Source organism: Mya arenaria, chromosome 14, assembly GCF_026914265.1.
Source record: "Mya arenaria isolate MELC-2E11 chromosome 14, ASM2691426v1".
Taxonomy (NCBI): Eukaryota; Metazoa; Mollusca; class Bivalvia; order Myida; family Myidae; genus Mya; species Mya arenaria.
In genome coordinates, this window is record NC_069135.1 from 6,153,823 (window position 1) to 6,171,894 (window position 18,072).

At 34.8% G+C, this 18,072-nt stretch overlaps 1 protein-coding gene across 2 annotated transcripts in view; it reads left to right on the forward strand.

The window, feature by feature from the left end:
* Positions 1-17,242, forward strand: part of LOC128217004 (retinoic acid receptor gamma-like) — a 66,809-nt gene extending 49,567 nt beyond the window's left edge. For both annotated transcript variants that reach the window (XM_052923796.1, XM_052923797.1), the window contains 6 exons: positions 9,999-10,733; positions 11,113-11,339; positions 11,754-11,862; positions 12,565-12,706; positions 13,194-13,324; positions 13,779-17,242. In XM_052923796.1, coding sequence (XP_052779756.1) covers positions 9,999-10,733; positions 11,113-11,339; positions 11,754-11,862; positions 12,565-12,706; positions 13,194-13,324; positions 13,779-14,038 — 1,604 coding nt within the window. In that variant the 3' untranslated portion in view covers positions 14,039-17,242. The remainder of the gene's footprint in view (positions 1-9,998; positions 10,734-11,112; positions 11,340-11,753; positions 11,863-12,564; positions 12,707-13,193; positions 13,325-13,778) is intronic.
* The last annotated feature ends 830 nt before the right edge of the window (positions 17,243-18,072 follow it).

Below are 18,072 nucleotides of genomic sequence, written 5' to 3' on the forward strand. Positions count from 1 at the left end.
GAGTGACTAATATTTTCATCGGAAATATAGGTTGAGGTTAACCGCAAAATGCAGAGTTTATACGTAATGATCACCATTTTAGAGACTTACAAGACATGAATAGTACCTTTGGGTGTAACATGCTTATGTCAGCCTTTGAGCATATGATATAAGCGCAGCATGCGTTAGATTTATTTTGAAAATTTCCCCGTCTACCATCTTAAATCTACCGGTATTACGATCTAGGTCACAGTATCCTTGAGGATTTTCGAACACATGCTGGAAGAAAGTTCACTTAGGTTATCAAGTTTGAGAATGTTAAAACCATTATATTCTGAGAAATATTTTATATTCTGAGAAATATAAAAAAAAAAATTTGTATTCTGAGAAATATTTTATATTCTGAAAAAAATATTTTATTTATAAAGTGCATTATGTTAGTAACTCCTATTTCCATACATGGTCAGGGCTCATAGGTTAGATTTTTTATGGCAGGTAATATTCAAGGGTTTTAAAGGGCTTTTTACATGAGAGAGGTACATTTTTAGCAGATCCTTCATCATGGCTAGTGTTTTTTATTCCAGCTTCTGTTTCCTGATGTTTATACCGTATGATGTTTATTATGGTAAAAGTATGCATAATGGGAGGGGTTCTGTCTCAAATTTCTTATAATAACGATTTTGTTGTATGTGCAATGGTTGATTCCCAATCACGAACCTGCTGCGTAACTGTTTCCAGCTTTTCATTCAAACAAGTTCTACTTTAAAAAAAATCCCTACCAGTAAAGCCCTTATGTCCTTCAGGAAATGATTATATAGGATATATAATAATAAATTCACAGGACTGTTTAATGGAAACAGCTGATTGCTGAGTCAGCATGGTTTTCCATTCACCTTGACACCCATCAGCTGTTTGAGTGGTCTAAATGAACTCAGATCAGCCGTTTAAATGGTGTTCTTCTAGCGTAAATAATCAAGACATGGGCGTTATCGCTTAGCCTATTTCCAACCCTGCTGTTTTTTGTCTGAGATTTTTTCCAGAACGTGTTGCTGATCAGCTGATGATCAAGTGCCTTTTAAATGAGCCATTGTTGGTGTATTCCTAGTGTTATTGATTATAACCTTACAAACCGACTGATTTAATGCTTCCATCTATTTCCAATTGTCAACAATCTGGAGCTTGAAGAACATTTTCTTCTAATAATATTGAAAGATATGCCATGCCTATTTGGATTTTTCTGACCAGCAAATATTGGTTATGAAAACTTCTTACTCTTATTGACATTGCACTTCAGAAATAATGATATAAAAAAATAATCTTGCAATACAGTTTTGTGTAGTAGTCAATATGTAATAGTTTTGGTACTTCACCTGGTGTTTCAATTATAGTTGTTTATTGTATAAATCAGGAATGTTCAAGGTTATGCACTGTTTGTTTAAGCAATCAAAATGTTTACAATGGGTTCAATGTTCTATGGTTACCTTGTGTCATACCACATCCCCTGGAATTGGTAATTTGCACATTGTTCAAATAACAACAATACACAGAAGTTTTTCAAACTGAAAAAAATAAGAAAAAAATAACAAATAGCAATAAATTATTGTTTTTTAATAAGATTTGAATTTGTGATGGGGACCTTTTATTAGGCAGAAATAGACATACTTTTTGGCATTTGGATCTTTGATGAATATGAGCTAGGGATGAATATAGGCTATAGAAATGGACCATACAACAGCAAACAACCCAACTTGTCAATGATATCAACTCTGACAACAGTAATGTTATACTATACAGGGTTCGAATTTAGACTCGCATACTCGCAAAATGCGAGCGACATTTGCAAATTGCGAGTGACTTTTATTCAAGCTCGCAAAATTCTGCGAGCGGCTTTTTCTAGATGACAAAATGTTCAAACAAAAGAAGAATAAACATGAACTTAACTCCCCTACTTAGTCGAGAGTAAACAGCTTATAAATGGCATGTTTACACTACCAGTATAGTAGGCAGTACGGAGTCACGCTCTAATAATGATTTCAAAAATAGAACGAATATGGAAAAGTGAGTATAATCTCGAATCTTGCCGGGATGCTCCGAGGCGTGCCAAATACAAAGTAAGTACAAATGACGTAATCACCTAGCTCAGTCATTGGCTAAATTTAGCGCTTTCGCGCACAATATGTAAACCGCATCAACTTTTTAATATTTCCGCCCAACTGTCAAAGTAAACAATGTCAATGGACAGCTTTGTTATCAAAAAGCGGCCAGCCGCATCCGATTAGTCATCCAAACCCCCCAAAAAGAATAAGCCATCCACAAGTTCTAGTAGTAGTCACTAATGCTCCTAGTAAATATGCCGCCAGTGAAAAATTTGTACGAAAGTGGATGCTCGACCTAAATATAGATTTGGAGCTTACGATCGAGAAAGGCATGGTTAACTGCATGACCTGCATGCTTTGTAAACATACATTATAATAAGGGAAATGAATCAAGCAAATAATAAAATTGCGACTTGATTTTTAATTTTGCGAGTTGCCTCAAAAAGCACTCGCAAAATTTTGCGAGTGCTCTTCAAGGTTAAATTCGAACCTTGCTATAATCAAACCTTTAGTTCATAATGAATGAATTGAGCAATAAAGTACAAAGTGTTTTTATGGAGGGCATATTTAAAACGCACCTTGCCTCCTTCTGTCGGTAAGGTTTTCATGTCCAGACTGTAACTTTGTCATGCAGGGAGGGATTTTAAAATTACTTGGTACATGTAAATGGTACATAAAGACAGCTTGTCATGTGCAAGACCAACATCCCTACCTCAAAGTTCAAGGTCACACTTGCAGGTTTTTTAATCATAAAAAGCAGCTTACCGTATATGCATACATAAAGGGATTTTAAAATATATAATTGCATGTGTTTGACAACATGTCTCATGCAAGACCCATGACCCTGCCAGTACGTTCAAGGTCATACCTTGAGTTTATGATATCAGTTCATAATTATACCCCCAACAAACAAAGTTTGAAGGGGATATATTGGAATCACCCTGTGGTCGGTCCGTCGGTCGGTTGGTCGGTCGATCCGTCGGTTTGTTGGTCGGTCCGTTGCAATTTACCTTGTCCAGAGCATAACTTGAAAACTATTGGATGGAATTTAATAAAACTTCATACAGTGATAGATCATAATGAGAGGGAGTGCAGTGTACAGGAACCGCAATTCTATTCCAGCTCATTACAGAGTAACTGCCCTTTGTTACTTTTTCTTGTCCATAGCATAATTTGAAAACTATTGGATGGAATTTAATAAAACTTCATACAGTGATAGATCATAATGAGAGGAAGTGCAGTGTACAGGAACTGCAATTTTTTTTCAGCCAATTAAAGAGTTACTGCCCTTTGTTACTTTTTCTTGTCCGGAGCATAACTTGAAATCTATTGGATGGAATTTAATAAAACTTCATACAGTGATAGATCATAATAAGAGGAAGTGCAGTGTACAGGAACTGCAATTCTATTTCAGCCAATTACAGAGTTACTGCCCTTTGTTACTTTTTCTTGTCTGGAGCATAACTTGAAAACTATTGGATGGAATTTAATTAAACTTCACACAGTGATAGATCATAATGAGAGGAAGTGCAGTGTACAGGAACTGCAATTCTTTTCAGCCAATTAAAGAGTTATTGCCATTTGTTACTTATTTCTTGTCTGGAGCATAACTTGAAAACTACCAGATGGAATGTAATAAAACTTTATAAAATGGTACAGCACAATGAAAAGGAGTTCAGTGTACATGAATCATTACACTATTTTAGCAAATAACAGAGTTATTGCCTTTTTCTGTGTTTTTTTTTTGTCAAACTTTGGTCCGCACAGTAACTTGAAAACTACAAGATGGGATTTCGTAAAAGTTTTATACAATGATAAATCATAATGAGAGGCGGCATTCAGGGGTATTAATCAACTTCAGTGATAGCTCTAGTTTTATTATATATGCATCTGGAGTATAGTTGGTTGTGCCCAGGCTGTTACTTTGTCAATCAAAAAAGGATTTTAAAATTACTTTGCCCGTGTGTTTGGTACATAAAGACAACTTGTTGGTGCAAAACCCCAATCCCTACCTGAAGGTCATGGTCACACTTATAGTTTAATCATTCTGGAATGCTGCTTTTATGTCCAGGTTTAAACTTTATCATTGCATAGAGGGATTTTAAACTTACTTGGCACATGTGTTCATTACATAAAGATGATGTGTTGTGTGCAAGACCCGCAACCCTACCTCAAAGGTCAAGTCCACACCTGAAGTTGAATCAATATGGAATGCTTAATATATGCATATAGAGCAAAGTTGGTCGTGCCTGAGCTGTAATTTTGTCATGCAGAGAGGGATTTTAAAATTGATGTGGTGTAAGGTAAGTAAAGACAAGTGTCGCGTGCAAGAACCACTACCCTACCACCACAAAGATCAAGGTTACTCTTGGGAGTTTAATCATTATGGAATGATGCATAAATATGCATTGTCGGTTGTGTCCGAGCTGTCCGACTTTGTTACGCACAGATCAAGAGATTAAAAAAAAAAAAATGGCACCTGTGTTCAGTCATGATAGCTGTTCCTAATGTAAGCATATTAATAACTGCTTAATTCATTGAACTGGATGACAGCTCTTGTTATGAATTAACTTTCAAAAGGAGTTATAGCCCTTGAATAGCAATAACACCTTAGGGATTCAAACATTGTGAATGTCAATAGATGACCAAGACCTGTTTAAAACATAATAGAATATAAAATATCATTTCAACAACGAAAAGGAGTTGGACAGGTGTGAATGCTATGAGAAGCTTATGGTTCACCGATATAACGTGTGTTGTTATGTTTATAATGTTTATTAGAATTAAATAAAAAATAATTTGCGCAACAACATTTTGTTTCTGTGATCAAGCAAGGTCGGCATTTTTTGAATAAATTGACCAAATTTTCTCAAGTGGATAAAAGATTTGAAAGGTAACGAAATTGAAAGTTCAAAAGTTGAATCATCTTGCACTATCTAGCTTTCTCAGTCTTCTCTCTCTGATTGGCTGCAATATAGGTATAGAAAATGGCTGATTTTGTCTGATAGATGCTGGCATCTGTTGTATAAAAACATTGTTTTTGCCAATCATAACGTTCTTTCCTAGATCTGTTATGTTCTCTGCCCAGTGTTCTTACCTTAGCCAGTTTAGCCTCTTTCTTCATTTATTGCTGGTGTTGTGTTTAACATTTTTTCTTTTCAGCAAGTTTACAAACTTGGTCATTTAACAACCTAATGTTCATGGTCATTTAACAAGCTGACGTTCAGGGTCATTTAATTCATGGTCATTTAGCAATCATTTAAAACCTAATGTTCATGGTCATTTAACAACCTAATGTTCATGGTCATTTAATAAAGCTTATGTTCATGGTCATTTAACAACCTAATGTTCATAGTCATTTAATAAAGCTAATGTTCATGGTCATCTAACAATCATTTAAAACCTTACGTTCATCATCATTTAACAAGTTAATGGTTATAGTCATTCAACAATTATGTCCATGGTCATTTAATAAAGCTAATGTTCATGGTCATCTAACAACCTAATGTTCATAGTCATTCAACAACCTTATGTTCATGGTCATTTAATAGCTAATGTTCATGGTCATCTAACAACCTAATATTCATAGTCATTCAACAACCTAATGTTCATGGTCATCTAACAATCATTTAAAACCTTACGTTCATCATCATTTAACAAGTTAATGGTTATAGTCATTCAACAATTACGTCCATGGTCATTTATTAAAGCTAATGTTCATGGTCATCTAACAACCTAATGTTCATAGTCATTCAACAACCTAATGTTCATGGTCATTTAATAAAGTTAATGTTCATGGTCATCTAACAACCTAATGTTCATAGTCATTCAACAACCTTATGTTCATGGTCATTTATTAAAGCTAATGTTCATGGTCATCTAACAACCTAATGTTCATAGTCATTCAACAACCTTATGTTCATGGTCATTTAATAAAGCTAATGTTCATGGTCATCTAACAACATAATGTTCATAGTCATTCAACAACCTTATGTTCATGGTCATTTAATAAAGCTAATGTTCATGGTCATCTAACAACCTAATATTCATAGTCATTCAACAACCTAATGTTCATGGTCATTTAACAAGTTAATGGTTATAGTCATTCAACAATTATGTTCATGGTCATTTAATAAAGCTAATGTTCATGGTCATCTAACAACCTAATGTTCATAGTCATTCAACAACCTTATGTTCATGGTCATTTAATAGCTAATGTTCATGGTCATCTAACAACCTAATGTTCATAGTCATTCAACAACCTAATGTTCATGGTCATTTATTAAAGCTAATGTTCATGGTCATCTAACAACCTAATGTTCATAGTCATTCAACAACCTTATGTTCATGGTCATTTAATAAAGCTAATGTTCATGGTCATCTAACAACCTAATGTTCATAGTCATTCAACAACCTTATGATCATGGTCATTTATTAAAGCTAATGTTCATGGTCATCTAACAACCTAATGTTCATAGTCATTCAACAACCTTATGTTCATGGTCATTGAACAAGCTAAAGTCCATGGTCATTTAACAACCTAAAGTTCTTGGTAATATAACAACATTCATGGTCATTTAACAAGCTAATGTTCATGGTCATTTGGTGATCTAAATTAGGACCAGCAGTTATTAATTGCGAGAGAAATAAAAACTTGTGGGTGTATATTATAGTGGGTGTCTGATATTGTTGATGAGAGGAAAGGGTAAATGTAATGACAAAGTCACACCACCTATTATAAGAGAGATTACAATACATATAGACCACACCATTTATATGTGAACAAAATGTTAAACAGAACTTGCTTTGATTATATTTCATGCCTTCAATCATGGACAAATTTAAGATACAATTAAGTTCATTAGTTCATTCCTTTCTTTAGGGCTATATGTTCAAGAACCAAGATAGTTCATTAGTTCATTCCTTTCTTTAGGGCTTTATGTTCAAGGACCAAGATATTTCATGAGTTCATTCCTTTCTTTAGGGCTATATGTTCAAGGACCAAGATAGTTCATGAGTTCATTCCTTTCTTTAGGGCTATTTGTTCAAGAACCAAGATAATTCATCAGTTCATTCTTTTCTTTAGGGCTATATGTTCAAGAATCAAGATAGTTTATGAGTTCATTCCTTTCTTTAGGGCTGTATGTTCAAGGACCAAGGTAGTTCATTAGTTCATTCCTTTCTTTAGGGCTATATGTTCCAAGAACCAAGGTAGTTCATTAGTTCATTCCTTTCTTTAGGGCTATATGTTCAAGAACCAAGGTAGTTCATTAGTTCATTCCTTTCTTTAGGGCTATATGTTCAAGAACCAAGATCATTGCTTTCTTTAGGGCTATATGTTCAAGAACCAAGATCATTGCTTTCTTTAGGGCTATATGTTCAAGAACCAAGATCATGACAGATCTGAAGAAGCTAGACTGTTGCATTATAATTCTTACCTTGAAGTAGTAATTCGTAAATTGTAAGGAGTTTGAACCCAGAACCCAATATTAATAGTTTGTTTAGGAAATATTGTATTGCATTGAGCATGTCTTCAAATCTGTTTTTCAATGATGGAAGGTCATGGTCAAGGTTATGTCAATATGTTATGTTGTTAGCAGCATTGTTTGTGCCGCAACTTTGTGCCGCAACTTTGTGCTATAAATTCAAGGTGAATCATAATTAGGAAAACATCTGAGAAAAGTTGTATAATTATATACTTATCCCAGTGACAAAATGTAATTTGGTCATCTGTTAATTAGTTTTGTAATAATTGGTCATATAATTATGTATAAGTTTATTTTTCAATTCATCAAAACATTGATAGCAATGTTCTAGCTTGAGAGCTTGTATGAAAATAAGAATCAAGAGAATAGATATGGACCAAGCAAGGCCGAAGTAATTTTCAACTTTTGTTGACCTGTTGAATTTGAGCTTGTTATTGTACCTTAAATAGAGAGCAGAAATGCCAGAGGCTATTATTGACCATTATCCTGAGTTTGAGAGAAGAAATGTTTTCTTAACCAGCAAGGTTAACAAGGATGACATAAATGTTGACCACCTTCTCACTAAGTGGTGCTTACATTGATCAGCTGGTAAAAGCATGGTCACGTCATGAATATCAGCTTTTTCCTTCATTTGAAATCGTGTATTTGTTGTGAATTTATGCTGGCATCTGTTAAGTTCTGTGCCTGGTTTTTGTTTAGTCTAAGATCTCGACTGCATGTTTCCTTTCTTATGGTTTTAAATATAATATATAGCAGTTATCTTTATAATGTGAAAACACCCGTCAGATAATTCAGTCAATTTAGTTTCTTAAAAACAACAACCTTGTAATCAGAATGTGCCAAGAAAAACTGAAGTTTTGAAAGACAACAGTATGAGTTCAGGTACATTAAAAAGTTTCAAATCATTCCCCAGCGATACTGATTTTTAGACTTCAAACCTTGGAATTATCCAATGAATGTCTTGATAAATAATCCAGATGTGAATTCTGGGAAATTTATCCTCAAGTAAAGATTAATCTCGGCTATTGCCCTGATTTCTTTCTTGGTACCCATTCAGTTTTTGTTTTATTTTCATGAACTCTCCATGCAGACATTGAATGATTTTTCTAATATTAGAAAATTTCGGCTCACCTACATTGTTTAGAAATGGCCAGGAATAATGAAGGAAGAATCTGGTACCCGAATCCCAGGGACTCTCTGTGAGTTCCAACTTTAGACAATCCTTATGCATGGTTAGCAACAAAATCTTACAATGAGAAAAGAAAGTACTTATCTGGCGGTCAGGCATTCATTTCTGACCGATTTAACAGCTACTGGTATTCTACAAAGCTGTGAGAAATAGGTTAATTGTGACAAAGGTCATATAGAATAATCTTGTAACTGGCTGGTTTTTTATCAAAATGTACATACACAATTGTTAGATTCTGTCAAAGAATAATTTTATACTTATTTTGGCAAACAGTACTGTTAAATATCTCCATGACTTGGCATTCAACTATTTGCCTAATTAGTATGTATGTAATTAAGTAATGTACCCATTGGCAAATAGTTCTTCAATGAAGAAATTAATATGCTGAATGTTTTCAGTTCATTTTGGTTTAAACCCATTAACTCAGCTCTGGCCAGAACATTCTTATAACATTCTTATAACATCTTCAGATAAACAGGTTTAAGTATCGTACTACATTTAATTAAATGAGGTGCATATACTTAAGTTTTTCATAACAAAAAAGCAGTTTATCATGATTCTTCTCAAAGTTATTTACTTTAAAAGTCTAAAAACTAAAAATGAACCTAGCTTGATCCTTTTTTTAAGGGACTTGTTCCAGAAGTTGGGGCCTGTGTTAAGTGTCCAGAGTGTAATTTAAAATCAGTAGTAGGTTATTATATAAAGCCTTGGCCTTCACATGTTAGGTCATGTGTTTAGCCAGCTACCAGTCTAATGAAAACATGGGCTTTACACTCGATTTTTGATGGCTAAGCAAATTTACCCCATTTTCCCATAAAGTAAGTCGGTTGCTCGAATTTTCACCTGGGTATATATAAGACTAGGCAAGTCTCCTTTCTTTCTGTTCTTTCCTGAGGCTTCGAGCAAGGTTGAAGTTTGACATCTGAAAATCTTCTTTGAAAATTTAAGGATACCTTAAGGCTTATTTAGTAAGTACTCTTTCAAGTTACTATTCTTTTATGATTATTGCTGTTTGTTTGTTTTTATATGGTTGTTTATTCTTTTCTTTTGCAGAGGTGATTTTCTTCTGTTGCATTTCAATCTGTTGAATGTGTGAGCAACTGTTGTTATGAATAATAAGTAATGGAATTTTCTCTTAATGAAATCATTAGGTGGGTCTCATCATTTTCAAAGTCATTTTCATAACAATTGTTAAAACTTTGAATTGCATAAGACTGTTTGACAATAGCTGTTGTACACTAATTTCAGCTTCAAGGCTAGGCCGTCGTCCAAAGCGGTTGAAAGACTCAAGCGGTGAACAGAAGCGTGAGACAAACGTGCCTATTGCCCCATATCCGACCTCCCCAGCCGAACTCTATAAGCTGAGAATGGCCGAACTACAGAAACTCCTCCAGCAGAATGGACAGTTCAAGTCAGAACTGATGCAGGCCTTCCTCCAGGCCGCTCAGCATAGCTTCCGTGAACACCAGCGGAACAATAACACAAATGACAATCAGAAAAATAAGAAAAATGCTGCTTTTAAGTCTGGCTCTGAGTCAAGTCAGAGTTCGGCTTTGACACCAGGCTCGGTTTCTTCTCCACTCGAACAAAGTGATGTCTTAAATGAAAACAATAGAAAAAGTATTGACTCAAAAGTGGGAATCATTGAAAGCGGTTTAGACAACTTCAAGTTATGTTCTGGCACCACTACTCCAACTTTTACAACAGAAGACATTAAGACTGAAAATGTGACCTCTCCAACATCTTTATACTCCATGTCGGAAATCAAAACAGAGAGGCCGTTGGACAACAGCCAATACGCGCCCATGACGGAGAACTCCAACATGATGCCATCGTTCCCCCCATCCGGTTGCGCATCCCCAATGTTCCAAATGCCAGAATTGTCACCAGAGACGATGATGATGATGCCAGACATGATGGAGATGATGAAGGACATGGATCCGCAGATGATGATGATGGAGGGAGGCATGCCGCCAATGCCAGGTAAGGGCATGTTTCCTATTGTATTGACTTTTTAGGCTTTATAGCAAGGATGTCTAATTAACATTTCCTTCTCATGAATATTTAATTAAATTAGGCAGATTTTCTCAAAACTCATGCAGATTGATTCCTCGAACAAGAAATTCCCAGGATAATATCTTACTTTTCTTCTAATAATCAAACACAGAAAACAACTTTGCATTGTTATACATAATACTTTGTTCGAGGGATAATACGGTAATGAAAATTAAGGACTAGTTCTGAAGTATCTTTAAGCAAATTTAAATGAACTGAAAACCCTGGGGCTTAAGCATGCCTTTAAATTATCATCAAGGCAGGCAATAAAGATATTTTAAAAAGCTTAAAACTTTTTATTTCACAGATCCGAGCATGATGGTGTTCCCTGAGCCGGACCCGAACGCCAACGAGATTAACGTCGAACGAATCTTAGAGGAAGTGAAGCAGGTGCCCTCAGCCCTACGGCAACAGCTTATTGAGACAGTGATCGACCAGGTGAGCAAGGCACACATGGAGACGGTCACGCCCACCCGTGAGAAGGTGGCGGAAGCCGAAGAAAGCTTCAGGAGGAAGATGATTGAAGGACTCATCGTAAGTGAATTTGAAAATTATTTGTAAAATTATATTTTAAACGAATAGCGTGGAAATGAGTGCAAGGCTGCATGCATTGCATGGTAACATGTTTCTAACGTTCGATTATTTTGTTTATACTCCTTCATTATGCTCATAGCAGGAATTGTTGCGAGGGTTTTATTTACCAGATATTTGTGGAAGAATGAAGGCTTATTGATCTTAAAATTTTCATTTCTAATAGAAGACTAAATAAAAACTGGGTATTCTATATAAATATCTTCAGTTTTAAACAAGAAATGTTACAAGTATTTTATAATGGTTTTATGATTTATTGCTAGTCTTGACAAACTTTACGGGATAAAAACTGTTGATAGGAGTGTTGTTGTTGCCATTTTGATGCTTTTCAAATATTGTTATATATCTCTTTTACAGCCCGACTTTGCGAGGTTGTCAATAAATCCCAGGCAAATCTGGCAGAAGTTTGTCAGTAACATGGTCTTTGAAGTGACACAGGTTGTTCGCTTCTGCAAAAAATTGCCAGGTAAACATAAGCATTGATTTGTTTTTGGATGCCTGTGAAATTGCTTCGTTCTAATAGCTTGGATAATTATGCCAATTGTTAATGAAAGAACTTCTACCTTTGTAGCACTTTCTGCCTAGGTAAAACAATTGGAAGATTAATATAAGTTCATAAATGTTTACAAAATATAGATAGATGATTTTTGTATAGCATATGTCAATGTAGATGGACATGCCCTAATAATGGCAAAGTGACGTTGAAGGGGTCTTGATGTGGGTAGTTGACTGATTCTGGAACTAAACAATGCTTTACTTGACCCAAAACTTAATTTTAGTTTGTCTGTTATTGTTGCTATTTAAGAAAAAAACTTGAGGTATTGTCAGCTTTGCAGTTGTCGGCATCCTTATGCAAAATCTTTAACGTTGGCCATAACTTAAAAAAACATTCAAGATCTTCAAATGAATCTTTGTACACCTGTTCCTAGAGACAATATGAACGTGTATAGCAAATAAAAAGACCTATGACTTTAATTGCGTTAATAATTGTGGATTTATACCCTTGTTCAACTGGGGATAAAAAACAGACAAGCATTTACCTTCACTGTGAAGCGCTCATGTGAAAAACTGCAAAGAGCCCATTTCTCTGTAAACATCGTACCAACGGCCATTTTGTATGCAGCATGCCTACATGGTAAACTAAATGTTTACATGATCTTTATTGCAGGATTCAGTGAGATTCACCAGGAAGATCAGATTGTGTTGATCAAGAAGGGCTCCTTTGAGATCCTGTTGAACCGCATGTGTCTTCTGGTGGACCATGAGAAATTGGAGATGTTCGACCCCGGCATGGAAATGAAATGTCCCAAGTAAGTATGGAAGAGATTATTTGGGTTTTGTTTTCAGTAATAAACAATTAAAAGCATGTATGAGGTGCAACTCTGCGTGGTATAAGGTGTCCTAGGTAGGTATTGTACAAAGATTTAATCAGATCGATGTCCTTATATTGAAAGTCCCACATCATAAGTCTCTCATGAATCACCATATGGATGCTAGTATTAAAATCACAAGCAGATGAGTGTTTGTGTTCACTCTATTGCACATTTCTTTTATGTTACTCATTTAAAATGACTTCAGCTAAACTTAGGTTGGTTGGAATCTTGCCATTATAAGGAAATAAGCACTGGTAACAATTTGTCTAATTCCTTTCCATCGTCATATCTGCTGTTTTTGTGAGAGTGTTTGTTTTAACATCAAAAAGTCACTTTCTATTTAACCGAATGGACATTCCAATTTGATAAACAATTTTAATTAAATGTTTGTTAGCAATGCTCATGATCTTGTGTAATGTTTCAGGGAAATGGTACAGCAAATGCCGATGGGCATGTTTATTATGGAGTTCTTCAATGTTGCCGCCCAGATGAACCCCCTAAAACTGACTGATGAGGAGATCGGACTTTTCTCAGCTTGCCTTATTATGTGTCCAGGTACGGTCTGCTACAATATTTGAGTTGGATGTCTTTGAGTTATGATTACTTAATAATTCAAGTGATATTAAGAGTGACATCACTCATAGAGAAGATGTTTTTCTATCAAATGAATCGAAGACCAATTAATATTTTGGAAATACATTGTCATGATATCAAAATTGCATTATTCTTTGTTGCTTAACTAAGCTGGAAAATATGTTACCAAAGGGAGACAATTTCTCACACTGGCAATGAAACATTATTGCCAAGGGTAAATTAATGTAGTTGTCCAGAGGTTATGGGTTTAAGCCCTTCCTGGGAAACTCTTAGATGACCCCTCAAAATGTCACAAGTTCTAGTTGCTATAAAAGAACCAAACTAGCATATTTCTGTCAGAAATAAATTTTAGTCACAGTTAAGCTGGAATTTTGTTTAGGTAGAAACTAGACTTGATTGTCTTTTTTTGTTACAGAGCGAGAAAACCTGGACAATGTGTTGGCTGTAGAGAAGCTGCACACCCTCTTCCTACAGTCGCTGTTCTTTGAGATTCGTAAGAACCACAATGACTTTGAAAACAAGTTTGCCCGATTACTCGGCATACTCCCGGTGTTCAAGCAGATTAACCAGAAGCATTCAGCAGTTTTGAATGCCATGAAGATGCAGAAGGACCCCGTTATTAACGAGTATCCACCACTGTCCAAGGAGATTTATGACATTGATGACAAAGCATAAAAAACATTAAGCCTGGGTGTTTTACTAAGTACAGCACCAGATATAAGTGTATACTCTGTCCAGAATTGGACCACTGGGTAGCATGATCTCTGCAAATAAATTCTTTTGTCTCCTCTGGAACAATGATACTGCAATAGACTGCTGACAACTAAATACCTAGTACCAGTACATTATTGTCACTCACACTGTTTTTCTGAAAAACAAAGACAATTGAAGCAATCTGAATGTTGTTAACTTTTGTAGAAGTTTTCTTAGAACGTTCTACAACAACACTTAAAAATGCTATGTGTGAACATATTATTCATGTCACATACAAGTCAAATGCTGTTATAATGAATTAACCTTGCTATAAGGAAATGATATTTCAAAGTGGCAATTTGGTTGATGTATTAGGTATAAACAAACATTGTATGCAGTTATACTGTAACCTTCTGAGATCAGCTTGTGAGGGCTATAGAAGATATTGAGAGACTTGTGAAGGTTGGTCCACAAGCATCAATTTGCCAGAGACTGAAAATGCGAGGGTTGGTCCAAAAGCATTGACTCACCAGGACCGTTTAGTTGGATCTCTTGTATATACTGGATTGTGTTGTTTTGAAGATTAATTATCATGTACTCTATATATTTTACCAGATAGTCAAGTTATTTTGTTCTTTACAAAAGTGTCTCCAGTTTTAACCTGTAACAATCTGCTTTATTTACCATTTGCAAGCAGTATAAGGTACAACTGAGAAATGATCATTTAAGTCTGAATTCATAGCAATACGTTATTTTGCATCCAATTTTTATCAAGGGTTTTGTAACACAATTTGTTGGAGACAGTTTTAGGAAGAACAAGATAATCCTTATGTTGTGTTAGCAAACATTGTCATCTCATTTACACCAACATCATTGCTTGCTTGTTTAATGTGTAGGAGTTTTTCCGCTGGTTAGGAAAGCGTTTGACAGGTAAACATCAGCAGAGACGGCCCGTTTTCTCTCTGGCTTTTGCATTTTACACAACCAGGTACAAATGATGTGCCCTCGAGGATGCAAACAAAAGTGCTACTTCTTTTTCTTTTATAAAAAGCTTCATGTTTATGAGTCATTGAAGAATACATGTTGAGATTGTTTTTTGCTTTGTTTGTGTGATAAAGTTGTGTTTTATTGACTGCTCGCTGTAAAAGCATCTTTCTTGTGAGTTATTAGTTTTATCGCAATTTTTGCTTTTTATATATTGGATGATGAAGATATTAAACCATGGCCATCATCAAAAACCTTTAAAGATATTCAAATGAATCTTGTTAATCATGTAGCCAGGACAATACCCACACGTGCAGCAAGGTCCATAATTCTAACTTTTATATTCTGAGGTATGATCCTTTTAATTTTGTATAAACAGACGAGCATTCTCATGCTCTCTGGGACACTCTTGTTTATGAATTTTAAGTGCAATTTTATTAATGAAAATGAATTTGTTATGAAAATATTTTAAAATGTTTTTTCTTGCAAGAATTTTAGCCAACCGTATTTTATAATTAAAAGATTTAAGTTCTATTTTATACAGTGCATGTTTTGCTCACTTTTGATAATTTTTTTAAACTGTTGTTACAAATATTACAATAGGGCCAATTTCTGTGATTTCAGAGTAGTTTAGATTAAGAAAAAAGTACCAATATTCAAATGTACATAAAATAACATTGGGATTTATTTGCTGTTAACAATCGTTTGATGATTTCATTTCATTTTTGAGCCATTTTTACCACTCCGGTTGGTGCTCATCTGATTTCATTCTTACCATCCAGATGTAACAAGTTCCATTATTACATTTTTACAAAACGAAAGGAAATGTGTAATTGTCTCAAAAAATAAAAATGTTTCAGTTTTAGAGGTCATTTAAGCATGTTAAATGAAGGGACAAAATTCACAGCAAGATATCACAGTTGTTCAAATTGCACAGGTTTTCTATTGGCTGTGTGGCTGATGGAAAAAGCTTTTTTTTAGTGATTTTTTTTTGTTCCTTTTTACCAGCACTTAAGTCAGTTTTTGTTGTTTGGCTTACTTCACTTATGACAGGAAGTTGCTTCAAAGGTTGCCCTGCATTCAATGCATATGCAGTTTTTCAATTGAATTAATATCATTCAAAATACCACAACCACTTAGTTTACTTGCCTTAAAACATAGAACTAGATAGGACTGCAAATTATGTCATGAATCAATATAAACTAGTGAACCAAGAAATGTGCACTATATTTCCCAATTTTCTTTGCAGATAACAATAAGGTTGCTTTGTTTGTGCTTGAAATTGTGCTGCTGAATCAAGTTCTTTAGAATTACTAAGTCTTGTTGTACAATGAATATATCATAGAGCTGCTGAGATCGTACTGTAAAAGCTACATTTGGAAATTGTTAACAACTATCGTAGCTTAACATCTACCTCAGGTTTAAAGCTTTAGTCCATTTTTCTTCAGACGCTGACCATCCTAGTACAGATAAATGGTTTTATATTCGCCCATTTTCATTGCCATCTTGTCATCAAACAATCATGGTGTCATAAACTGAAATTCATGGTTTAAATTGGAAAGAAAAATTACTAGTGTTTTATTTTGGCCGACTTATCATTAAGATGTGCTAACTTATTGTTCAGGATGAAATGTGTCCATGCTAGCCAGTGCACTTGTGCAAGATTCTACATAACTTGCTAAATAAAACCAATGAATTACTAAATGGAAAATTGGTGGTTGTTTTTGTTAACAAACGGAAATTTGGTGGTTGTAATTTGCTTAATGGATTTTATGGTTGTCAGTGCTCTTCTTAATAAATAGATGTGAATCCGTCTGGTGATTCCATTGGTAATGCCATGAGCGTTTCTACTATTAAAAAAAACCCTGCAAATAAAACTGAAATTTTACTGTAATTTTATATGCACAGATTAGCACACTATTAGATAAAGTGACATCATTTTGCCAAACTAATTGTATAAAAAAGTGAGATAACTTCCAAGGTGATGCCAATTTTTGCCTTTCATTTTTAAAATCTGAATGGAAAGTGACTAACTATAGTATAATAATTGTAAATGTTATAAAATTATAGTATATAGATGGTGAATGCCCTTGTTACTTTGTGATATTATTTTATGGTATAAGTTGTGTACTACAGCATTTTAAAAATGTACGGTATATGTAATTGTGTGTTTATGAAAATGCATTAAAATGAAATCTGAAATTCTTGTTTCTAGTTCATTCATAATCAAAATCGGCAGTCTTTCAAGCATCTTTGTGCAGTAATCCCCCCCCCCCACCCACCCCCCCCACCCCCCATATCCATATGAGTTATGCAATACATCAGACTAGGTTTTAGTCGATCCAAATTTATGTAATGCAATACATCAGACTAGGTTTCTGAAGATGTAACTACATGTAATGCAATACATCAGACTAGGTTTCTGAAGATGTGAGTACATGTAATGCAATACATCAGACTAGGTTTCTGAAGATGTGAGTACATGTAATGCAATACATCAGACTAGGTTTCTGAAGATGTAACATATGTAATGCAATACATCAGACTAGGTTCCTGAAGATGTAACATATGTAATGCAATACATCAGACAAGGTTCCTGAAGATGTGAGTACATCGAATGCAATACATCAGACAAGGTTTCTGAAGATGTGAGTACATGTAATGCAATACATCAGATAAGGTTTCTGAAGATGTGAGTACATGTAATGCAATACATCAGACTAGGTTTCTGAAGATGTGAGTACATGAAATGCAATACATCAGACTAGGTTTCTGAAGATGTGAGTACATGTAATGCAATACATCAGACAAGGTTCCTGAAGACCTGGGTACATGTAATGCAATACATCAGACTAGGTTTCTGTAGATGTGAGTACATGTAATGCACTACATCAGACTAGGTTTCTGTAGATGTGAGTACATGTAATGCAATACATCAGACTAGGTTTCTGTAGATGTGAGTACATGTAATGCAATACATCAGACTAGGTTTCTGTAGATGCGAGTACATGTAATGCACTACATCAGACTAG